Here is a 25,813-nt window from a genome sequence, read left to right on the forward strand (position 1 = left end):
CGGGGCCAGGAGCCTTCTCCCCTGGGGTGAGGAGCCCATGACAGCCCCTCTCCATTCTCTCCCTTGCATATAAGCATATATATAGGACTGTCCCCATATAGTGGCAGCTTCACACATGTGCTGGTGGGCGGGTAGCTCTGCATTTGCCCTCATGATTTCATGCCAGAAACATTTGCAAGTTCAGCTTGCTGCTCGGTTTCCCCTCTCTCTCTCCTCCCTTTCAGGGTTACTCCCTGAGTCTACGAAGGCGTCCCACATTCCCCCCACAAGGCCATGGGCTCCAGCCTGCCTGCATCCCTCTAGCTTCATCATTCCTTCATCCTGCCCTCTTAAAGATTTTCTTAAAGACTTTCAGTAAGATCAAAATAAATTTTGCCATATGCATTGCTGTTATCGAGCCTTCCCTTTTTCTTTTCTCAGCAGCTATTTTGGGGTGATTAATAATTCACAGTGAGGCTTGGCACTGCAATGGTTAAAGGGATGAAGCTGAGCTGACGCAGGAGCCTTCTGGACAGAAGCAGTTTTTAAAAGTCTTATAAGTGCTATTTTTTTCTTTAGGAAAGGAGTGGATTTTTTTTTAAGTGTTGTGAGAACAGGAATGTTTCTCTTTTAGCCAATTCCACATACTTTTTGTTATAGGAGAAGATGTGGTCTGAGGGTTTTAGCAGAGGCTAAAACAGGGGAGAACTGGATCTATTTTGGTGGTGTATCAAGTGGATAGAAAATAATCAAAAATGCTGTGTTAAAAAATTAGTTTAGCAGCAGCTCCAGGCGAACCCTGTTCTGCAGTGAGCCCTCCCTCCCCTCACCTGCCCAGCACCCAGCAGACCTGGCAAATGCACAGATTTGATCCATTCCCACCCTTTGGCCAAAAGACATTCCTTTAATCATGCACTCCTGGGAACTGAGGTTGTGAGTGTTTTTCTGTTGGTAAAATGAAGCATGTTGGCTGCCAGAGGCTGTTGCAAGGCTGTGTTCAGGGGGTGTGTTGCATGGTGCACGGACAGGTCTCTCCTGGGGCTTCCCTGGGATGCTCCCACACATCCTGGGTGATGGGCAGCCTGTGGCTTTGCTCAGGCTGCAGCACATCCCTTGCTGGGCACGGTGGTGCAGCAGCCTCCTGCCTTGTATCAACTGTCTTTCCTTCCCCACCTGCTGCCTGGGCTGAAATCAGCTCAGATCCATCCTCTCTCATGCCAGCACTCTGTCTCCATCACACCCTGCTCGGTGGAAAGGTGAGGAGTTTTTCCAGGATCCCACATGACACACATCCTCTTCTGAGGACATTGACTGGTCCCATTGCTTCAGACACACCTCCAGGTCTACCAGCAGCCTCGCCTGTAATGATGGGTGGGATGTAAAATGGATTAAAAAGCAGAGGCCAGAACTTTTTTAGGTTAATCTCTTAATGCAAAAGGATCATATTTGGCAGCAACATAAGGCAAGCTCTCATCAGTTTATAGTTCTGCTTTTCTTCCCTTTAACAATCTAATTTTGTACATCACTGTGTGGAATCCAGATACAGATAATCCTCCCCCAGTTAACACCACTCTGGTTGTGCCCTGTGGAAATCTGTGTGCTGCCTGCAGGAGCTGGAGACATGAGGGTGCTTCGCTGGTCTAGAGACTGTCTGGAGGGGTTTCAGCAGATAATAGATAGCTCAGGGTCAAAAGAAGAGCTCTGGAGACACTTTTCATGAGCACTTCTGGAGAAAGTGGTCTTTTGTGTTTGCATGCCAGCTTACACTTTGGTGCAGGGGACAGTTGGTAGCTATTGAAAACTGAAATATTCTGATTGTCGCAGAGGAGAAACTCACAATTTTCCCTGAAAAACTTTCACACCAAATGGAAATTTTCTGACAAACCATTCAGCCAGAATGACCTTTTGCGCTGCAGAACAAACTGTGATGAACATTTTTTCTACCAGGTTTTTCTCCTGACATTATGAATCCTGATGGGGGATTAACTAACAGGGCTCGTTATCAGCACATGCAGCATCAGAGAGGAGGACTTGGAGCTATGTGAGATCTCAAAAACAATCATCTGATGCCAACATGCAATTTGAGATGCTGCCTGACCCAAAAAGGAGGATTCATGGGCTAAAGTTGGTGCTAATGTTAATCCCAGCTATGGGTGAAGTTGCCCCAAGGCTGAATTTGCCTCAAGAGAGTCAAGCCTGGGAGTGGATTAACTTCTAAGAAACTCAGAGTGAATGAATTAGGGGAATTACTCGGTAGGGTCAGCAATGAAATCATGAGTCCACTGCAGAGGAAACAGGATGCATTTCTAAAGGGCTAAGAATGGCCCCTTTGCTAGATTTATGGGGCCGAGGTGATGAGCGTGGGGTCAGATAATAACCTTTCAAACCACCAAGGCAGACCAAATATGCTTTACCATGGGCCGCTTGCTTTTCAATGCATGTGTGTCATGTTTGGAAAACAAGGCCCCATCTGTCCGGGCTGAAACAGCAGCAACAAAATAACGCTGCTTGTTAGGGAAATGCCACCGCAGAAAAAGATAATTGAAACATTCAGGCTGGCAATACATGGGGATAAAGGCAATAAATGCTGAAAGCACACTGCCTTATCTCGGGCAGGAGCTGCCGGCGCTACTCCTTGGCCTGCGTTCCGCCGGGCCGGGGAGGCCTCGGCCGTGCCCGGTTATCCCGAGGGCCGGCCTTCAGCCAAGGCCACCGACAGAACAGGGCTGCTGGATCGGGACTGATGCCTGTCCCTCCTCCTGCTGCAGCTGTTCTCCCTCCCAGGCAGAGCGGGAAGCATCTGCAGTGCATTGGGGTGTGTGAACCAACCCCAAAGGCACACGGCCAGCAAAATGCTGCAGAGCGGCACAAAGCTGCGTCGGAGAGGTTTAGGGTGGGTGTGAGGAAAAGGTTCTTCTTCACACAGAGGGTGGCTGGACACTGGGACAGGCCCCCCAAGGGAGTGGTCACAGCACCAAGCCTGACGCAGTTCAAGTGTTTGGAGAACGCTCCCAGGCACAGGGTGGAATTTTTGGGTTGTTTTGTGTGGGGTTAGAAGCTGGACTCGGTGATCCTTGTGTGCCCATGAGTCTATGAAAACAGGAGGCAGAGGTGGGGCTGGGAGGGGCACACAGCCCCTTATGGAGCCACTGCAGGCTGCCCAGCACAGCCCTGGTGAGTGTCCAGCATGAGCCAAAGGGCTCAGTGGGCTGGAGCTGCTACTCCAGTGCTCACAGCTTCCTACCCCTTGCTGGGGCTTTCATGATGGCTCCACAAGCCACTGCTCCAGGGAATCGGAATTTATTGTAACATTACAGAAAGTGGCCAAGGAACCCCCATAATTCACCTAAAATCTGATATAAAAATGATGCAAACGTTTCTTGTGGATTTAGGTACAGCTGAAATATGAGCAATAGAGGGGGAAAACCTGCAAACAAAACTAGTATCCTCAAGTCTTCTGCTTATTACATGGCAACAAAGGTATGTGATGCTGCAAAGCTCTTGGCTTGTGGCCTCGCCCTGCTCTCACACAAGTCCTGGAGAAGTTACGCAAGTGCAATGGGAATCCATGAATTTTGATGAGGAGTATCCCTGCTTCCCACCATTCATGCCTTTGTGACAGGAGGCAGCACAGAGATGTGCTGCAAAGCAGCTGGATGGCAGTGACCACTGCACTGAACCCCCTGGCTTTGTCCACCCAATTTCCATGCTCAGTGCCCGCTCTCCTGTTGTGGCACTGAGATTCTTCTGGGAGTGGTTTTTCAGCTGGCAGCTTGGGCAGCATCAAGGCCAAGCCCCAGCCAGGCAAAAAGGATCTGTGATGGGAGATGGGCTGCAGGGAGCACATTTGGGCTGCGGGGCAGCTCCCCTTTGAGGTTTTGGAGAGCCCACCCTCTGCCACTTTAGTTACTTTGATGTTCTTCAGATGGAGACAAGATTTACAAATGCTTGACTGTAGAACAAAAATCGTAGAGGAGAATGCTATTTCTCCCCCTGCTTCTTTCCCCCATCTGCTCAAGGGCTGGATCCTGCAAGTACTGCTGAGACAAACCCACAGCCACGGGGGAAATGATGTTTTCCAAGACCACTCCAAGGTGGGCAGTAGCACAGAGCAATCAGCTCCAGTCTGTGTTGTTTTGTGCTTGACAAGCAGCAGCCAGAGACTCTCCAGGGAGACCTGCTTTTCCTAAGGTGCCAGTACAACTCCTTACACGGAGCACAGCAGTTTGAGGTCCTGAGGCATCGCTGTCAGACCCCAGCTCGCTATGGAAATGTTGCTCTGGGAAGGATTACTTCTCTCTGCAAAACACAAACCTTTCTTCTTCTCTGCTGCAGTAATTTTTCTGCAATTATAACTTACACTGAACAGCTCAAACTGCAGGCATTAACACAGCACAGGCTGCAGCCTCCCTTTACCTTCGGGTGGACAGCGTGGATCAGACGGCACCCGGATGGTTTCAGCATGAATCACTCACTGCCTCTGTAACCAACATTCCCATAACCTAAATCTATCAAAAAGAACATAAACCACATCAGAAGCCAGTTCTCAGATAGTCATTTGCTAAAACTTTGGAAATCTCTTATATTAAACAGATACCTCTTTACAGGAGTATGAAGCTTCCCTAATTATACACAGGGTGGAAAGGGACAATCTTCCATCTGGGAAGGCTGTTTAACTTCTTCTGGCTTCCTAAAAAGCTATTGTCTTGTAAACTGAGCATTCCTTCACTGGCCTGGTAGACACAACATTCCCCATGTCCCAACCAAGTGCTGTGCAAGGAGCAGCAGTACCCGAGCCAGCCAGCCTGAACAGCCCTGGGCACAGCCCCACAGGGGCTGGTGCTGGCTGCCCCTGCAACACCCCATTCAGAGCACGGTGTGCTGCCAGACACGGTTCTGCCTTGGCTTTTGCCTGTGGTTCTTCAGCAGTGGCCTCTGGCCTGGGATTTTTTTGGAAGGAAAAGGCGCTCTATGCAGCCCTCTCCTTCACACCAGGAATCACTGTGGTTGTAGGGACCTCACTGGGTGAGCAGCAGCCTCTGCAGCATTGATCTGGTGGCTCTGAGGTTTCTCCACATGGCTGGAGGTACAGTGAAGGAGATATGATGAGAACCCCAGGTTTTCAGGAAGAGGAACAGCTTCATCACAAAGGCTGCCTTGTTTCTCGTGAGCCACCGGGGCAGGTCCACCCCCACTGACCACCTGAGGAGCGTGATGTCTCAGGATGCTAAACAGCATCCCTCAAACCCCCTTTGCTTGCAACCTTGCACAGCTCTTTTCTGCAGCTGGAAAACCAACATGAGTAGCAGTGAGGTGTCAGCTACTAACACCAAGTCACATCTTCTAGGGAAGACCTTCCTTCCATGTTATGAAAATCCCAGACATTTTTATTTGGCACCAGTAGCTTTTATTATCCCCTTCCTTCTTCTGTTATCAATACTGTGTTCAGTTTCTGCTTGTGTACATGCTCTGGTAGATGCTATTGTACAGCTGACGGGCCTTAAATTCACACTTTGTGGGAGGCATATTTCTTTCCAAAGGTTTTACATTACTCAAGGTAGCAAGTCACAAAATAAAACCTTTGTTGCAAATATCATTTGAAGTTAATCTTCATATAATCCACAGTAAATATTTATGTGCAGTGCAATAGTGGCTGGATTTGTTTACAGTTTGAAATTGTTAGAGAGGATTCCATATAGATTAGTCAGCTAATCTGCTGTAATCTACTTAAAAAGTAACTGAAATGGGTTTTCTTTCACCGAATCATGTTAGCCCTGTGTATGCAGTGACTTCAGATAGGGAAAGGATTCAGGCACAAAAGGGCATTTACCTTGTGGGTGCTCACAGCATTGCTTGCATTGCAGGAGAGCCATAAATTTCCTCTTCTGCCTTAGAGAACAGGACAGCTGCAGTGACTGAATTTAAACTGAGATGAGTGTCAGGCTCTTCTATCCCATTTCCTTGCTGCAGCTTTTGAACTGTATTGCCTGGGGATAAACTGATCTTTGATGAGGCACCTGCACGGTGTCTGCACAGAAGTCATCCTTTCTGAATTTATTCTGTTTTATTTCACTCCCTCCTAAGGAGCTCTACAGGAGGTGCCTCTACCTAGCATGCTCCTGAGTTAATAAGGAAAGCGTCCCATATCCTTTCCTCACAACTCACCTTTGTTCACAGAAGAGTTGCAGCTCAAGATGCAAAAAGATTTTAGATACTCACCGTACTACACAGAAGGTCTCTGGGTGATGTGGGCATCCATGGGACAGATGTGTCTCCTCTGGGCCGTAAGGTCCAGGCTTGGACCTCTAATAGCCCAAGGACTGAAGGGCAAAGCCTGGGCAGAAAACTTTGAGATCTTCCTCCAACCAACCGAGCAACAAGCTTGTCTGGGAGGCTCAGCTAACACATGCCAGAGATGGTGTGAATGGTGATAAAATCCCATTCTGTGGCTTTCACCAATATTCAAAGGTTGGTGAGGGATCCCTCCAAGCCCTTGCTCCTGGTGTGGGGATGCTCACACAGAGGTGGCCTCACTAATGCAAAGTGCGGCTGCAGCATGGGTGAGTCCTGAGCCCTCTGTCCCCTGTCTCTCTGGGACATAGGCAGGAACCAGGTGGGTAACTGCTGGGAGAAAAGGGGGCTGAAACAAGCCATCCTGTGGCCACTTTATTTCCCATTTACCTACCACACCTGGGACCAGCCAGGTGGCAGATGGGGCTGCCTGCGGCTCCCTGCTCATCACTTGTTTTAAATCCCATCTCCTGCCCCCTTGCACTGGGAAGGCTGGGTACCCCCTGCCTGCAACCTGCTCCTCCATCCAGGTCAGACCAGTGGCTGCAGCCCAGCTCTGCTTCTGGAGGTCAGGACCCGGAACCTCCCCAGAGAAACCTGGGGAAGGCAGAACACACCTTGTGTCCTTCCATAAACAGCAACACTGGCAGGACCGTGGCTCCCAGTCTGGGAGGGGACCTGGCCCATCACCTCTGCTACCCTCTGGCAAACACATCAGCCTCTGGTGTCGGGGCAGTCAATTTTCTCCCCGTTCACACATCCCCAGTGCCGGTAGATCATTGCAGTGTGGGTCCCTCTGAATAATACATTCATCCACAGTCCTTCCCCCACCCTGTCCTCAGCAAGGCCTTCACGAGTTGAATACAGTGGCTCAGCTCCAGCACACACAGCTGCCGTCACTGCTGCAATTCTTTTGCCTTGAGAAAAAGCATATACAATTTAATATGCTCCTGGCACAACAGCTTTTCTGTAGTGGAGGAGGCGGGTTTGTTTATGGCTATTTTGATAGGGCAGCTTTCATCCGGACACAGGTTCTGCTGCATCTCCCCGCCTGCACAAGGACGCCTTTGTTGGGCTGGTTCTTGTGTTCCTCTGCCCATTTTGGTACTTTCTCCTGCTCCCTGCAAACCCAAGGTTTAAAAAGCCCTCCTTGCTAATCATGTTATTCTTTAAATGCTAGATCCTGGGCTAAGAGCCAGACATGCAAGGCAATGGGAGAGGGTGTGATGCTTTACTGGATATGTGTCAAGGATATGAACCATCCTGCCATCTCATGGGAATTTGTCTCATGGAGCAGAGCTCGTGGTGCTTGTGGTGCTTGTGGTGGCCATTAGCAGTGACTTACAGGCTTTCCAGGCTGGGGAGCAGCTCTGTTGCTTTCTCAGACACTTTCAGTCTCGCCAAGAGCTGTAGGAACCATGCACAGGGGCACAACTCCTTCCTCCAGGCACAGCCAAGACAGGGCTTTTCCATCCCCGCAGGAGCTGGTGCTGAGAGATGCAGATTCCCTTCCGGCAGCAATTTCCAGAGTCGCCTTTATGCAAGTTAAACTGTGAACAGTGACACATCTCCCTGCTCCGCACTCCCACAGCACCTCAGCTCCCCAGGCAGGGTGGGGTGAGGAGGAGATGCACCTCCAGGCTGGGAAGTCTCAATCAAACAACCCAGAGTCTGCAAGCGCAGCCAACTCCTATCTGGCAAGCGGCTTGAGCTGCCCCTGGTTGATGAGGAGAAACAATCTCTTGTGTTTTTCAGCTGCTGAGTCTGTTCCCTCTCACTGCTGCAGTGGAAATAAATGGTGGGAGGGTTTAGCCAGCACTAATTCATTGCCACGTTCAATCTGAAGTTGCTGTGACTTTGTGCTTGGCCCACAAACACACAGAGAAAATGAAACCGGATAGAAAATACAACGGATCATCCGATCATTGTAAGCACATGGGAACAAAACAGAGTCACTCTGTAGTGCACATGAATTCCACACATGTGGAGGAATGCAAAGCAGCTATTGTACCCCCACTTTGCAGATCCATTTCAATGTTTTCCCAGTTTATCTGGAAAATACATACTGCATGGTACTGTACGTCGTATTTCACTGCTATGCACCATGATGTCTTCTAATGGAACAATCGCCATGCTTGTAGTCTAAGGGCAATACAAAAGTGCTTTCAAATAATAACAATACATTTTCTGTATAAAGAGGATAGGGAGTAGCCACTTCCCAGAAAGGCTTGATTTCCCTGGAGCCAGCAGTATGAACATCCAGAGCGCCAGTAACAGCAGGCAGTGGTGAGAAATTCCCTACCTCATCATCAGTCTATACATCCTGTTTCCAACTGGCAGCTCTGGGAAGAGCGGAGGCTGTCAGCACCCACCAAGGGTAAGGTGAATGCACCCAGTGAGTCTTGGCAGCACGAGGCTCCATTTATCCCGTCGGGGCTTGGGTGGGGGGCACTTCTTTGGCAAAACAACTCTTTCGGCTTTGAACTGAGGCTGTGAGTAGAGGAGCAGCATTCTCACAGCCCAGCTCCCAGAGATCACACAGCAGCACAGCATCTGCCAATTCATTCAGCACTGCTGGCCTGTGCAGCAACATGGCACGCCACTGTTCCACGTTTGGAGGCAGTTTATACTGGAATAGGAGCAGTCTTCTTGGGTAAAATGATTATTTTTTTCCTCCATGAGATCTCACAACTTTTTAAAGAGAACTCTGCACACTTCAAATTGCTGAAGCACAAGAGCATGGGACATGTGCTGCAGCTGGTCTGGGCTGTGGAGGCTCTCTGTGGTACTTGTGCAGAGAATGACTTGAAAACAAGGATTAAAGCGCAGCTGGGGAGGGGCTGACACACACAGAAGGGAAAAGTTACCCTTGCACATCTGAGATAGGAGTCAGAGCAGCCCAAGGAGACGCTCATGCTTTGCTTTCCTTGCCCAAAGTGCAGCCTCTTTCCTAAAAACTCAATCCAGATTTTTAGACATCAGAAGAATCACTCTGGTATTGGAGCCCGATCAAGCACAAAAAACATCCTCAGCCTTCAGAAAAATACCAGATGGATGCAGATGCCAACTCCTTCGGCCAGGCAGTGTTTTGAGAGAAAAGGCCAGCTTGTTGTGAGAGTGCTGCATCCCAGATACAACTCTGCAGAGCAGCAAAGAGCCACAGAGAAATCCCTGGAGGAGGAGGAGCATCCAAGCCAACATATTCCCGTAACATCAGATTTTCAAGGCTACACATATGCTCATATCCAAATATGCTCTCCTTCTCCAGAGGGAAGAGGGACCTACAGAAGTGACTCTGGCTGGAAATGCTCTTACGAGTTTCTGAGCAGTCATGTGCACTCGAAGCTCCAGTCAGAGCTGCCAAATCATTGGAAACAAGTGAAAAAAACATGCCTGGCAATGTAAGAGGGGATAATTTGGTCTCTACATAGTGAACTGGTGTTTGGAATATCAGCTGTGAGACTTTAAGCTGGTTGGAGCTCAGTTGCCTACTCTTCAAGGAGGTCATCATGGTATTGCCGATGCACAAGATAATATTCTCTCTGCTCTACAGAAATGGGCACAAAGAACAAACACTTCTTCCATAAACAGGTCAGTGAAAGGATTTATGCACCATTTAAGACTTAAAACTGAATGGGATGCACACACCTTGTGCAACTTTCACAACAGGAGAAATGTTACCCTTTGTGTGGTGGCTCTACTTCTGAAGACCACTGACCACAAGACAAAAAACCCAGCAGCCAATAAGCTGGGGTTACTTGGTTCTCCAACAGTTCTTGTTTCCCACCAACACCTGAACAGGTAACATGGTGTTAGACTGTGCTTGCTTGATGATCAAGGAAGGATTTACAGCATTCATGTGGCTCATTGACTTTAGCACCACTCTAGTGCCACGAAGCAGTGGGAATGCCTGAGCGAGCCGAAGTAATGTGATACACACACCAAAGCCTGGTCAGCCACATGGCCTTGTAAAAACCTGAGGTGCAATTAGTTTCTATTAAAACAAAAAAAAAGTCTTTTCTTTTGTCTCAGGAGTCCGGAAATGGCTGTGACACAATTAAAACCAACCCAAAAAAAGAATGACAATGAGGAGTGGTGAGATGTCCTTTTCTGGAGAGTGTGGGCTGGTAATGTCCTTCTGGAAGGACCTCAGAGAGAGTGGTCACTTTTGATTACTACATAATGTGAGTAATTCTCTGGAAAGACCAGTCCTTCCCTCCTGAATCATAGCAAAGGGGGGAAAAATAACACACTGCAAAAAGGGAAAGCTGGACAGCCCTTGGATGTCGGGAGCCGCCCAAGGTTTCTGTGCAGGGGCTACCACAGAGAAGCAGCAAGGAGTGAGCCACTGGCCCTGCCCTTTGCTCTGGGGCAACAGCTCCAGCTCTGGAGCCAAGCTTGGACCATAACACACCTACTGTTGTGGCCACCCAGAGCTCTGGTAGATAGGATGGCACTAACAGCACACTGAACACCTCCTCGCCCAGAAGCCACGCTCTCCAGTTCTTCAACCCATGCCTGCACCCTGATGCATGAGGTACAGGTGGTTCCTTTGGAGGCTCTGCCTTCTCTGAAGTTTGTCCTCTGTGTAGTTCCTGGCCAGCCCACGGCACGAACACAAGCCATGGAAGCAGCACAGTACATCCCTGGTGCCAAAAATGGGGCTGTGCTTCAGTCCCAGGGCAGCCACGCTTCTAAAAATCCATGTGTGGCCAAAAGTTGAGAAGAATGACTGGGACAGATCCCCTGGTGTGGTTGGGACCAGGGGCGTTGCCTGTGATGCTGGGGGAAAAGGAGCAGCACTGGTATTTGAGAAGGAAAGAGCCTGCTTTTCCCCAGGTGTACCCCCTGGATGTATGAGAGGCTCAGCATCAGTCCTGAGGGTGTCACAGCTGGCACCTGGACAGCAACAGGAAGGTCCCAGAGACACCTTGGGCCTCTATTTCTTTATATAGACATATATGGTTACATTTAAACAGATAAATTTTTTTCCTTCATGCTAATCCTCCACAAAACCAGTTTGGTTTCCATTACTATATATAGCACTGGGAATCTTGGTCTATTTTTTGTCCCTTTGCATCTGATTATTTTCAGTAGTGCTCAAAGTCTTGATGATATGCAGATTTCAACTGGAACATGACATCTACTCACACAGACTTCCATTAGCAATAAACCCACAATGGCCACTTATAACGTAGAAGAATTTTATTCATACCATAATCCTGTCCCATCATCCACTGCAAATATTACAATTATCTTCAAAATGTCACTGAATATCATTTTGTTCCACTTAAAGCACAGGAATCCTGGTGTTAGACAGTTACATTTCTCTTGAGACTGCTTATAACAGAACCATAATTCAAACGTATTTTCCATGAGCTGTAAAGGTTTAAAGCAAAGAATCTGCAGTGTGTCTGTGTGCTCGAGTAACTTCTAAACAGTGAGGCTAATACTTGGTGTTTGACAAGAGATGTGTCCTGCATCATATGCGAAACACTCACAATTTTTTTACCAACACAACAGAAATGCAACAGCTAAAAGAACATACTTGAGTGACTGGTAACCTTTAAAAAATATTTCTTTTAAAAATTGCACAAGAGAATACAAAAACAGTGCAGCAAATAACCAAGTGCATATACATTGACCTATCTATATAGAATGGGGGTCTGCCTATATAAATGTACGTGATAAAAATTGCAAGGTTGGAAACTGTGAATGGTCATATTTAATAACACATGCAAGAAGCATAACATAATCATCATAAATAGCAGCAACGAATATACACTAACGGGACCACTGAAATTATGTTGAAATAAATTAAGCACCTTTAAGTGATGAGAAGAGCATGAAGCTGAGAAGCTTTTTAGCTCTGTGAGAACCACTGCGGGCAGCTACTGGAATATTGGGCCCTTGGTGGGAGTCAACAGGAAAGTGTCCAATTAGTATCTGTTAATTCCAAAGAAGAAAGCATATTGTGTGTCAGTAGGACTCATTTTAGCCATTTAGCCAAGTTCACCTACACCTCTAGTTTCAAAAAGGAGATTGCTGCCATATTTCACTGCATAACCTTTGGCATGTAAAAGGTACAGAAAGTTTGTATTTACTCAGAAGAATGTCACTGTAAAGAAGAAATGGAGTTTTGGCCCAACTGAAGAGCAGGCAGTGCTGTTGAAGGTGGCTGAGATGCAGAGCTTTGCTGGTGCTGGCTAACCTATGACACAAGTTTACCTGCAAAGGTAAAGCTTTGTAAAGCATAATCCAAATGATCCCATCCTTGAGGACTGTGAAGATCCTCAGCCTTGAGGGATCTGCAAAAAGCTCCATTCAGGAGGAGCCCCATGTATAGGCAGGGCAGCAACGACTGCCAGCAAGGCTGTGAAGCTCCTGGAGGGACCTGGGCTTCAGGATCCTGGTGCTCTGTTGCACAATACCTGTCTTTTGGAGGAGAAGCAGCATTTTGAAGCACTTATTTGGCTTTCAGAAAATTTTTAAAAATTCTAAAATTTAGTCATATAGTAGAAGAAAGACATTTGAATTTAATTAAGTGGACCTTATTAAAAACAAGCTGCTGTATTTGTCCCTGAAGTGCACCTGGCACCATCTCTTCAGCATTTCATATAATGTTCAGAGAAGTGGCTGAGGACACTCTGCTGAGTTTTGAAGCCAACTTAATTCAGCAGAGAAGCTCCCACTGGACTTCTAAGGACTCTAATGTAAACCCTCATTTGAAAAAAGCTGAGGACAAATAACTTAGGTCCTTAAAGGCTCCATTTGAATTCTTACAAAACACTGTCCCTTGACCTCTTCACCCAGAAGACTGGAGCAGGCTGTTTGCCTGAGCATATCCTACAAAGCAGACTGAAAAGGGTGATACGGAAGAATATGGCCCCTATATCTAAGCCACAAACAAAATCACTCAAAAGCTTTGCTTTTCCCTGGCTTGCTGGAATGATCAAAACCTTCCTCTAACCTTCCCTCTTAAACTGCATCTCATGAATGAGACTGCCACTCATCCCATGGGATTTCAGAACCCTCTCCAGTCTATAACCAGTGAAAAGTCTTTCAGAAGTGACAGGCAGAGAGAGATCACAGAATCACAGACTGGTTTGGGTTGGGAGGGACCTGAAAGGACATTGAGTCCCAACCCCCTGCCATGGGCAGGGACACCTTTCACATCACTTGATCAAAGAACAAAAGGTGAATAAGACCAGCTTTAAAGATAATAAAGGAAACAGAAATTCATATGCATTTTAAATAGTTGAACCCACAGTTTTAAGCAATATCAACCAACAATAGGTAAAAACTTTGTCTGCAAGCCAAGAGCCCAAAAGAGCCCCAATCTGCCCCAAAGCTAGTCTTATCCAAACAGTTATCCTTCCACTTCCATCATACATGAGATTTGTGCTGACGTCCACTACGAGACATAAACAGAAAAAAATACACATAAAATGCACACTTCTTATTTTTTTTTCTTCATAAAGCTATGGAGCTGCACAGAGCAAATTTTAAGTGCACAAGGTCACACAAAGGCAGCTTTCCAGAGGAATCATTTAGACAGTGAGCGAAATGAAGCTGTTGTATCTCTGAATGTTTCTCTTGAGGATTTCGGAGCAGGGCCCGAGCACTCGTTCGAAGCGGGGCCGGTCCAGCTTCACACACTTGAGGGGTCCACGTGCCACCACCGTGGCCGCCCGGGGCCGGTTGAGCAGCAAGGCTATCTCACCTGGAAACAGGGACAACACGCTGTCACACGCCCTGCTCTCTTTCAGAGGGTGCATATTCCACCATCCAGTCGCTCTGCTTGTAGAACATCTCCCTTTATATATCTCTTGATAGACACTTTACATAATTCTGTTGACAGTACAAATGCATTGCACATGCATAATGCATGCGTGTAAAATGCCTGTGAAAACAAATGCTTTCAGACTGTTTTGCTGATTCTGGATCTGTCTCCCATCAGCTACACGGGTGCAAACCAAGGAATGGATTCAGCTTCCCTGAAATCTGTGAGCATCGCTGAGAGCAGCGGCTGACCTACACATAACCCCTTGCATGTAAGAGTGGAACACTAATTAAGACAATAAGTACTTGACCCAGACGTGCCTGTCTTTCTGAACCACGCTTAGCTGAATTTTCTTACCAAAATAATCTGATGGACCAAGTCTTCCAACTTCAACGTACTCCTCGTTGTCGGACCTGCGCTGCAGGACGGAGGCTGTGCCCTGGGAAGAGAAGGGCAGGCAGTCAGCTGGCTTTGCTCAAACCTGTTCTGATTTAAAAGGTACCCAGTCCTCAGTATTTCCTTTTGCACATCACACTCCTTTCTGGTATATGAATGAAAGGAATTAAAGAATTAAAAAAAAAAGTCCATCAAAAATTTTCTCTGTTATGAATTGCAGACATATTCAGCTCATAAAGAGGAGAGGAACAGGACAGAACGCAGGAACTCCTCTTTAACTAATGCACATCATGCTTTAATGTAAATGTATGCTTTAATATAATTTTAAAATATGTTCTGGGTGGATGCAGAACCTTACAAGATACACAGAAAAGATATACATTAAAAGGAATTAAAAGGCAATTTTCCCAGTCACAATACTAGAACGTGATTTTTTAAGCTGTAACTAGAGCTTATTCCTTGGTAAAAGGAGTTTTTAGTGCTTGTTGTAACAAAGGGTGATTTTTTTTTTTAGTGGCTTTGCCCGCTCGTGGCCTGTAGTGATCTGGACACCTGCGAGTCAGTCTCTGGAGAGATGGAATGTGCCTTGCCTCCACTACCCTTAATAACTGCTGTACCTGACACGTGCTAATACATGTCAAAACTCAGTTACAATCTATTTAAACCTTCAAAGAGGTTTTACATGCAGAAATATTCTGACCTGGAGGAAATTTTAAATTATTGTGGCATAAAGCTTCTGCAGAGGAACAGAGTAGATATCTGCTTTTCTGGAAAAAAATTACAGTAACATATGAGAATATCTTCTGAGTCTAAACCAAAAGCATAGGGAAAGGCCAAATGTTAACCTATTTTGATTTTAACTGAAAAAATAAACCTCCCTCCAGTGCAGAGTATTCAGTGAACATTCACTGGCTGCAAATATCCTGCAGCCTCCTTCCACCAAAACAAACTTGTTCACCTCCAGGAGGTAAATCTTATTTCTTCTGTCAAGTTGCCAAAAAAAAAATCCTTATCCTTGATATAACTAAATTGTTCCACCAAAGCTGTGGTTTTCCAAGATCTTCAGTAAATCTGCAAGGGCATGAAAGTGCAGAGATAGTGTGATGAGCGTTGTTATTCACACTTGCTGCAGCTTTCAGAACAGACCCACATTCACAAGCAGCATTCTCAGAAATACCCCACACAGGGAATAATGCCTGCATTGAGCTCTCTCTTGCCAAACTTTGGATCAGGTGCAGCTCACTAAATTGGTGCTGTACTCATTACCTGTGCAGTGTAGATGGATTTAGCTTCAGAGTCACTTCCAGCCCCTGTCCTCCTCTCTATCTCCATCTGGAGCCTGGCAAAAACCTCACCCCTTGACCCAAATAGCTGTCTGCAATCCATGTCTCTCCAGTTCCTTTCCTAAAGCCAATTTTTTAAAAAAATCTTTTATTACAGATGTTTTATTACATAAAACAAAAAAAAGTCCCTGAAGTAATCATAGTGACCACCCAGGTCAAATGAAGAAAGGACTCAATTCCCCACTGCTCACCTTCAGCACGTTGCTATAAAGGTAATCACAATGTCAAGCAATATTGCTTTCATCTCCCCAAGTGTCAGCTTTTATTGTGGTTAATATTTTTCTGACAGGGTCCATGTGATATAGGACTCCAATAAGTCAGCCTTCTGAAGCAATTTCTTCCACTACAGTCAGCCTTTTTAATCCAAGAAACACCATATCTGCTGGAGAAGGACAGATGTGTCTGGCCTCCACAATAAACACTTGGCTTGGCAGGATAAAGCAATGCATATTCCAGATCCATATTTTTTCCACTCTTGTTTTAACAGTCACATAGGCTTTTCCCGTTGCCCAGTGAGAGCAGGTCTATCACAGAGCAAAACAAGTTTCCTGAAGCCCTGACAGCGAGCACCCAGATGTCAGCTCTGATTACAGTGCTTGGCCCCTCGTTGCACCAGCCACCAGCTCCACAATACATCCTGGAACATTGTCAGAGTGACCTTCACGGGAAGGCTGTCCACCCCGTGAAACAAAGATGTTTTTATAATTGCCTGTCTGTATCACCTTCACTTTGTGTGTCTTATCTCTGGAATCAGCACTATTCTGACTGTGGTAGAGAAGGAGTCCAACTGTAAGCAAACAGTGTAAATGGGGCAAAAAAAATAGAGAAATAAAATAATAAAGAATAAAATAAAATATTACAGAACAAAATAATACAGTATAAAATACTACAGAAGCAGGCCTTCATTAGCCATATATCTGATAAAGTTGTCATGAATTCAATTTTGACCTCTACCCTTGCCCTCATCCCAAGTTTTGTGGCTGCTTTAAATTTTATTTTACTTGTCACATCCTTCTGATAGAGTTTTTGAGCTTTCTGTCCTTCTTGTGCTTTAGGAAACCCCACCTCCCACAAATGATAGGACTGAATAAATCCTCTGGGCCCTGTCCCAGGAGGTAAGGGCATTATCTAGCAAGGATTCAGGGACACATCACTCTCACTCCCAAATGCATTTTGTCTCTGTGGGAAAGACTTCTCCTTAAATGACACACAAAACTTGGCAAGATGAATCTCTGAAACAAGCTGCATGATCCTAGATTTGCAGGATCAGGCTGCTTAGTGCTGCTCAACTTAAAATACTGCCGTGTACACTGATACCCATTTCAGCCTCCTACACCACCAAGCAAACCCTACAGAGCACGAGCTCGAAGACTGTTGAGAAGGTTGACACCATTTAATAAATCAGCCCTTTGTGATGATATTAAACTGAAGGCAGACAGGCATGTCTTTCTGCTAGCAGACACTTGGGAGTGAAATTATGGTCTTTGGGGGATCCAGGAATATTCTCTTTCAGTCACTGGGGAGTGCCTGTATTCCCAGAAACTGATAGCATTAACCTTCTCTGCTTTCCTCCAAGTAAATACGAGCATCCTATTGCAAAAACAACAAGAGTAGGAGTTCTCAAAGCACTGTGCCATCAGCACCTCTCTGCCATCCTCACCCCACGCACCTGCCTGCTCCCTTTGGCACTGCTCTGGAGCAGTGCTGGGAGTGTTTATTCAACTCCTTCAAAATGCTTCAGCAGTTTGTTTTGCAAAAATTTATGCCTTAGATATGGCATGATGATTTAAGATATAAAAAATAAATTAGGGTTTATAATCCATGAGCTCCCATCCTCTCCAAAGTAATGAGATTTTGATAGATGTTTCACTTGTAAACTCTCAGACCCTACAGAAAGATGAGGGAGACATTCTACAGTGTGAAGACAATGGCCCATCTGGATCAACACTGGGATTCCCAGGCCTTATCCCACAGAGTCTTAAGGGCACTCATTGCTTCAGGAGCCCTGTTTTTATATTTAGGTATGAATCCTATAGCCAGCAGTTGGCCTAAGGAGCCTGGCTACAAAAGGCAAGTATGATTCATGGTGCTAAAAACTGGAATCCTGTATTTTTTTCCTCTATTCCAGCTCAGTGGATCAGATGGGATCATCCCAGGCAGCACAAGGCAAAATGTGGTAGCCTCTGTTACCCCTTGATGGGACAGGCAGTGCAGGGTGGGCTTCACCAGGGGCAGGGGGTGCGATGGGAAACCCTACACTGTTTTAGAAACTTTTTGGTTTAAAAGTCAGTCGTGCTGATTGTTTGGTCTTGCTGGTCTAACCACTCATTTTAAAGATATAGCCATCAATAAAACATATAGTGAGGCTCCATTTGGGGTATAGGATAATTATTAAAAAGGAGAAGTTATTAAAATTATAAGAAAATAATTCCAGTTTTCATAATCAGGAAGTTGCTACTTTATATTTCCAGTTTAATTTCATACTTTTTTTACTTACTGCTTTTTCTAAAAAAGCACAGGTGACTTTTTTTCCCCATGGCCTTGAAATGTGACATTTTTATCCTAGTTTTGAGCTTAGAAAGTTTTTGTAGCCTATTTTATTTTCCTCTTCACCACCCAGCACAAAGGGCAGTGCAGTGTATGGAATGAGAGATGGAAAGGTCAGGCTGATCCATCTGCAGTTGCCATTAACTCCATCAATGGCAGCTCTGAACATACCTTTGCTCTTTCTCACTTTGTTAATCCGCACACTCCATAATTCACACGTTCAAAAGATAAGTTTCCCCTCACTCCACAGCCACACAAACGCTCATTAATGTGTTGCTATTAAATCTTTGCACAGTTACTACAAAAGGCGAAGGAAGAGGCTGTGCAGTGGCACAAAACGCTGCTGCTCCCACGGCGAAGCAGAGGGACTGGATGGAGCTGCAGCAGATCTGAAATGAATTCAAAGATCTGTCACACAGTGTGATTCTGGGAGGATTTCATTTAATTGCAGGCAAGACGAGGTTTGTGGAAGTAATATATTTTATTAGATCAACAAGCAGAGCTAGAAAAAGAGAGGAGAGCTCTTGGGCACATGTCTGTCTTCCAGGTATATCTAATAAAATCCACCATTCACCTATCTACAAACACTATCTGGGCCATGTTCTTACACTGTAACAGCTACAACCATATTAAGTTGCACCTTATTTAATCATATCTGCTTCCTAGAGCACCTCCAAATCATTAACTTAATTTAAAGAGAGCCAAAAGCTCAAAATGCTACAAAATTCCTGGAAATTCCTGGGAGCTGGAATTAGCTGATATTTAAGGTCCCTTCCAAGCCATACCATTCTGTGATTCTATGAAATACTGATTTCCTCGTGAATCTGGGAGATCTTTCAGCCAATGCTTCACCCTCCACTTTAAAAAAGGGTCATACAAATCAGCTCAGTTGTCTGATGTGAAACCTCAAACAACTTTGGTCCCGTTTGGAAAACTCTCCTCTCACGGCTATCCCTCTTGATGTGCCAGTTGTGATGGTGGGACCTGGCTGCCAGAGCAGCTCCAGGTTTGCACTGCCTGGAAGAGTGGTGGCTGTTTGCTTTGCTTATCTCCAGCAAGTCAGTTCTTTTCTGCATCCATTAGGATCCACTACAAATATAGCACAAGGCAGTGCCCAAAGTAATGAGCTGCTGAGAGCTTTTGAGAACAAATATGCAACATTTTACACATCCAGCTTTTTTAATTTGGCTGTGACTCAGTACATTTGGAGTTGCACTGATTTCAGGGGACCTTCAGGAAGCCAGCACCTTGGGAATGGGGTTAGGATTAATAATGCAAGGTCAGAGAAGCTCTAAAGGCAATGGTAGAGTAACGAGCTGTGCACCCTGATACCCATCCAGCCTCCTTAAGAGAGCTGTGCTGCCAAAAGCACCTTTACACTGGCAGTGATCATCACTACGTTGTCAATATAACATTAATCTTATTGGCCATCATTCTCAACAGCACATCACATTTTAGCAAAGATGGAAAGCACCTGTCACTGCCCAGCTGGCAGAGGTCCTGGACATCGTCTCTACAGCCGTGACTGATATCAAACAACCTGCAGTTTGCTGTGTGTTTTATATCACACCTGCATCACACTGCCCTACATATGCCTGAACTCCCAGCTCTTTGCTATTCAGACATGTTTATATTAGTTTAGGACTACTGGTTTAGGAATAACACCCAGACCTGGGAGAGAGGAACAAAGCTGTCTAGAGCAGTCACCAAAATAGCCACAAACATTAGGGTACTTTTAAAAATGACAATCAATCATAAGCCAAGTGTAGCTTAAAACAGCAGAAAGAACTAAGCCACAGGGCATTTCCTAGGGATATACAGGAGGCCAGGGTTAAGGCCCAGACATGACTACACCCAGCCCATCATTAATCACCAGGAAATGCCTTTGTCTTGATCGTTCAGTATTTAAAATCATAGATGTCTGACATGGGAAGACCTTTTCAGTCATTTTGTTCATCCTCCTATTACAGTACCTTGGACAATCTTTCCATTCAATGTTTCTTTGATACAGCCTGCATTAAACCTGTGCTGTACCTATGTATTCTTCTTGAAGTGAAATAAATGTTGTTATTAAGTGGAAGAAGTCAAGATTCAGACAGACAGAGACCAGTAAATACAGTGAAAAGCCAAAAGAAATTGCACCAAGTGCAATTTGCTTTGTGCATGGAGACCCCTGCAATACTCAGGTGAAATAAAGCGGGTTTTGCACAAAGAAGAAAAAATTGGGTTTTTTTTTTTGTTGTTGTTGTTAAGCCTTTCCTGTTGAAAGACTTTACAGGAGCAAAACTTTAAGTTTTATAATATATTGACTTCAACTTGTTGCCCTTGAGCCACAGCAGCAGAGCTAACATCTGGCTAGACCACGCAGGTGTCCAGTAGGGGCATATCCACACGTTGGGGGACTCACAACTTCATCACCACCATCATCATCCCCCATCATCAGACAGAGGGACACCACAGCCCCAGCGCCATGGTAGTCCCACACTTCTTCAAACCACCAGTTGCCAACTGGGAGTGGGAATCCTGGGAGCAAGGGGATGGTGACAGAGGAATAAGGATGCCAGCTCTGAGCCATGGGAGGAACCCCTTGCTTAGGGTGTGATCCTCCTTGGCTGGTTGTCCTGGCTCCATGCCCAGAAAGCTGGGAAGCAGTTGCACCACAGCCTTTGGGGTTCCTCTGCATTTTTATCTTTACCCCATTCTGGGATTTTGGTTGCCCCTTCCATTACACATTCAGTCACCTGTTGCAGGGGTGACAAGAAGCAGAGCTACTCAGTAAAGGTGGGCTCAGATGTTGGTTTTAATGAATCATCTCAGGGATACTTGGCCTTGACTAATCAGTAGCTTCTGTGGGAAAACAACTGAATTAATATTCATCCTGGTGCCAGATTTTAAAGACCGTCTGTGCCAAGCGCTGTGGATTATTGGCAACAAGGCCCTGTTTTTCTCCCTCAGACATGTCAGTGTACAAAGCAATAAAAGTCACAAAGGAAAAAAAATGTTGCATTTTAGAGATTCTTTCTTTCTACAAAGCTAGCCATTATCTTGACTCTCTCTGAAGCCAGGAAACGTCCACTGAGTCAACATAAAAGTGACTTTATAATGGGTTATTCATCAACTGTTCATATTTGTGTCTGACCTGACAGGGCTCATCTCCTGGAAGCAGAGAGCTACCACCTACAGCCAGGGCAGGGGTGAATGTATGGCAGAGAAAACACGAAAACAGTGCTGAACCTCCCTCACCCTGCCCGCAAAATCCTTTCTGGTGAAAATCGTTTTTAGCTGTTAATGCTGTTTTATGGCCCAATTACTCCTACCACCATCTGCTTCTTTGTGAAAACATTCTGTAGATGCTGAAGTAACCAGACCAAGCAAAAGGCTGAGACAGACATTGTCATTAAAGTCTCATAACTAATGCTGTGACCAGGGCTGGGAGAGCAGCTGTGGCCAGCAAGGGCAGCAGCTTCTGAGCAAGAAATAAAACTTGGGAGTAAACTGGAGGAAGGAGAGCAGAGAGTTTATCACAGAGATCAGGAAAATCCCCCATGGAAAGCTCTCTTTGAGTCCTTTCAGTTGGTGGATCTTATGTGCTCAAAGGACCAAATTCTGAAATTCAGAAGGGAAAAACCTCACAAACTCAAAGTTGCCTCAGTCTGGAGCACACTGAGAAGGGTCTTGCATGCTCCAGAAAATTCACACTGCACAGCTAATGAAGGAGCCCTAAGGGCAGCAAATCTGCAGTCAACTCAATGATATCTTTGCAGAGGAGGGACAAAAGCTATTCCACTAAGGGACAGCTTTAACATGATCCAGAGAAAGGGATGAACTCCAGCAGGGATTGGGAAATTCTCAATTTCCCTTCTTCTAGGTTGAGCACCACCACATTTCAGGTCTTGTTTACACTGCAGTGTTTTTGCTTGAAGACAGAGAAGCTCTCCTCAAGACAGAGCTCCCAGCTCCTGACAGAGCAGATGCCTTTAATTTCAGTTCAGATTTAATGTGCCTGGGGCCATAAAGCTCTTGTTCACATTGACTCAGTGCTTTGAATAAGGGCTTGTGAGCTCAGGCTCCAGTGCCAGAGGAGCTTATGGAGATCCTGAAAACCTTGAGGGGTAAACAGCCTGTGCTGCTCTCCTTACTCCCATGGAGAGGCTTTTCACTACCTGTGAACCTCCAATGCTTTTGCAGACTGCCCTGGTAGGAAGACACTACTGGGCAGGACTAAAGAGCACCAACCATACCCTAAAGCTGGTATTAGCTCAGGAAAAAGCCACAGGATGCTTTCAACATGGAGAAAATCTTGCACACTGATTTTTATGCAAATTCAAATGGGGCATGCATATATTAAGAAGGAAACTGCCAGTTACTAACTTTGGGGTTTACTTCTCCACACACCAAATGAGTTCCCTGATTTCCACATATCCCATAGCGGTACAGGGCCAGGGTGTGTCTGTCATTCCAGCACAAACTCAAATTTTATGGGTTTACAAATCAGATGTTTTAATTTACAGCTGAATGAGACTGGAGACTCCTACACAAGTTGTCATGTCAAAAGTGAACCGGGGAAACATTCATACATTGCTTTTATGCTGGGTATAGCATGTGTGAAAGAGGCTGGGAAATACTACTTCCAAGCCTTTGGGAGCAGTGTGGCTACACTGCATCCTCCTGGGAGCTGTGCTTCAAGACCTAAGTTTATCAATATCCCAAAGACACAGAGTATCCCAGGAGGTCCTGTGTGTACCTCATGGTGCTGACATAAGCAATGTCCTCATTCCCAGTGTCCTGGAAGACCACCAGCACATCACTCCTCAGCTGCCATTTCAGCCCTCAGGGACTGCTGATAGCATCATTCCTGGGACAGCTTTCATGTTAGAGCTAAGGATCAGCAGTTCTAGGGCTGCTTTCCAAAAGAAGACAAACCCTTTGAACTATGTAGCCAAAGACACTGCAAATATTCCTTTCACCAGTAAATAATCTTGGATTTTTATTATTTGCCAACCTGTGATTTATGAAAGAGACCTTTCTACAAAAACAAGGGAAAAAATCAACAAATTTCTGCCAGCAATACAAAGTGCAAGTGACTTCCATGTAACCTGCAGTAGAAAATAATACCCATCATTTCTGGGTGGTGACATTTAACCTAAAGGAATAAAGGTGGTCCATTAATGGTGGGATGCTGGCCATAGGCTCCCACTGTTTCTCTGCCTTAGACCTTCCATAAGCAAAATCACCAAGGTTCAGACCTTCAAAGTGTCTAATTCCCATTGACTGTTTTCAGCAGGAATGAAGAACTATCCCAATTCTTGTGCCCTGTGCTTCAAATCACACCATGCAACACGGAGGTTGCTTCCCACACCTCATCACAAGGTGTGGTGAGGATAAAAATCCTGTGACCTTCATGAGATGTTCATGGTATGAAGGAATGAGCTGGTTAAAAGGTTACAAGTACTATAGACCACAATAATTACAACTCTTAAAATTATTTATTTCTAAAGTTACTTATCTCAAACTATTTGGAGAGCCAATCCAGGTGAAAACTCTTTTCCATCACAAACGATTGGCTGTGTACATTGCTTTTACGCTATTTTCCTTTCCATCAGACCTCTTTTTCAAAAAGATTCATTTTCCTAATATAAAAGCTATCTGACATTAATGGTTTTGCAGAAGGATGAAGCAAGAGGACTTAATTCTGGTTGTGGACTCAAGACTGAGTCATGACTGGGTTTGACAGTATTTTATTAACTGTACATTTTCAAACGATTATATCTTATTCTCCACTCTCTGGGTTCATAGCAACTCACGGAATTTACATACAGTTGTCCTGGTTTCTGCCACAAATGAGGAACAAAATCTGCAAAGCTCTAAAATAGACTAGAAATAGTGGCTAATCTAAAGTTTCACAAAACTGGTAGGAAAATGCTCCATCGTACATCATTTCTGAGGTTTCGGGTTTTTCAGAATTCACCAGAGGTGACTGCACTGCAGTGGTTGTTAGTGGGGCTGGAGACAGAGCTGGAAGGAAAGGCCAAAAGCTGCAGTCCCTGACAGGTCCTCCATGGCTGGTGGGAAGAGGAAAGGGAGCAGCCATTTGCTTCCTATGAAACATTATCCCATGGATATGCAGCCTGACCCACTGCCCATGGAAGTCTAAGTTAAACTGAGTTTAACAAGAGCTGGACTTAGCTGACATTTTAGCCCCTTTGACTCAGCAAAATGCTTCACCTCCATCCCCAGTCATGATGGGACCCAATCACACACCCAACTTTCCATCTTTGACGTCAGCTGGCCATTAAAAATGGATCCTGAACGCAGAGGAACTCTGTGGCAGGGCCAGTGGAAATGCTGCTGCTCCAGCACAACTGGGTGATATCAAGAAAATCGAATGTCCCCTTCCTGTAAGAGCTCTGTGGGAAACAATGTCTGTGCAGTTAAAAATAAGCAGAGTACAGAGCCCTGGTGCCTGCTGGCTCTGTTTATTCAGGATATTTTGTTTATTGGGTACATTAGGAGTCGCTGCAGACTGCCTTTGACAAACATTTTCAGTATCAACAAAATCCTGGTAACACTAAGCAGTTCAGATTTGTAGCCTTTGAAACTCCTTTTCTAGACAACATTCATCTTCCTAATTAATAATTAATCGCACAGTGTTTTAAAGAGATTATCAGGTGTGATAGCAGAGTGTGCCTAAGGCAGTGACTTCATTATCCCTACGGAAGGAGTTTACTTTGTAGTTCTCCTGCCTGTCGCAGGGGTAGGTGCCAAAGGGGTCTCTCTTAGGTTAGAATGTCAAAGAGCAACGATTTAGGGCAGGAAACAATTGGGCTATTATTTTTCTTCTTTTTTTTCTTTTCCTTCTTAAGGAGCTTTTAAATCATAAATCTTCAGATGCTTGTTGTGTAATTTAAGACTCAAGTCGAGTTTTCCTACAGAAAGGCCCAATTCTGTGCAGGGCTGGGTGCCCTTCTGAGGCAGGGGCAGGTTACCATGGCAGGAAGAGTTTACAAACACTGTTCCACCTACAGGCTTTGAACTGCATCTGTGCAGAGACGCTCCAGAGCGTGCCAAGAGTGTCAGCGGGGCTGGAAACACTGATTTCACCTACAGGACACTATCTCAAGTACACTCTCGTCAAGAACTCACAGCGGATCCTGCCCAGACCAGAGCCAGTCTGTGGCCCTGACTTGAAATGTCAACAGCAGCATGGAAGGAACAGCCCCCCCCAAGGATTAATGGGCTGTTTCCAACATGATCAGCCAAGGATAGTGCTGGAAAATTAATCATTACCAATTAATTTCACTCATTTCTGTCAATGAGGCAGCTCTATGCATTAATTCTGAAAGGCCTTCTGCACTATCAATGGGGTTTTTTTCTCTTGTCAGTTTTGCTATTCCTGTTGCCTGGTTTCAGTAGCGACAGATATTCCTGCCTTTTCCCATTAAGCTTTTGTTCACCTTTAAGAAGTGTTGTTAGG

General features: G+C 45.4%; 1 protein-coding gene across 1 annotated transcript in view; it reads right to left on the reverse strand.

The window, feature by feature from the left end:
* Positions 1-11,554: 11,554 nt before the first annotated feature.
* Positions 11,555-25,813, reverse strand: part of PRKAR1B (protein kinase cAMP-dependent type I regulatory subunit beta) — a 91,560-nt gene continuing 77,301 nt past the window's right edge. The window contains exons 10-11 of the mRNA XM_082292540.1: positions 14,411-14,492; positions 11,555-13,993 (exon numbers count right to left, since the gene is read on the reverse strand). Of these exons, the coding sequence (XP_082148666.1) occupies positions 13,821-13,993; positions 14,411-14,492 (255 nt within the window). The 3' untranslated portion in view covers positions 11,555-13,820. The remainder of the gene's footprint in view (positions 13,994-14,410; positions 14,493-25,813) is intronic.

This window comes from Coloeus monedula, assembly GCF_965178545.1.
Source record: "Coloeus monedula genome assembly, chromosome: 16".
NCBI classification, from domain to species: domain Eukaryota; kingdom Metazoa; phylum Chordata; class Aves; order Passeriformes; family Corvidae; genus Coloeus; species Coloeus monedula.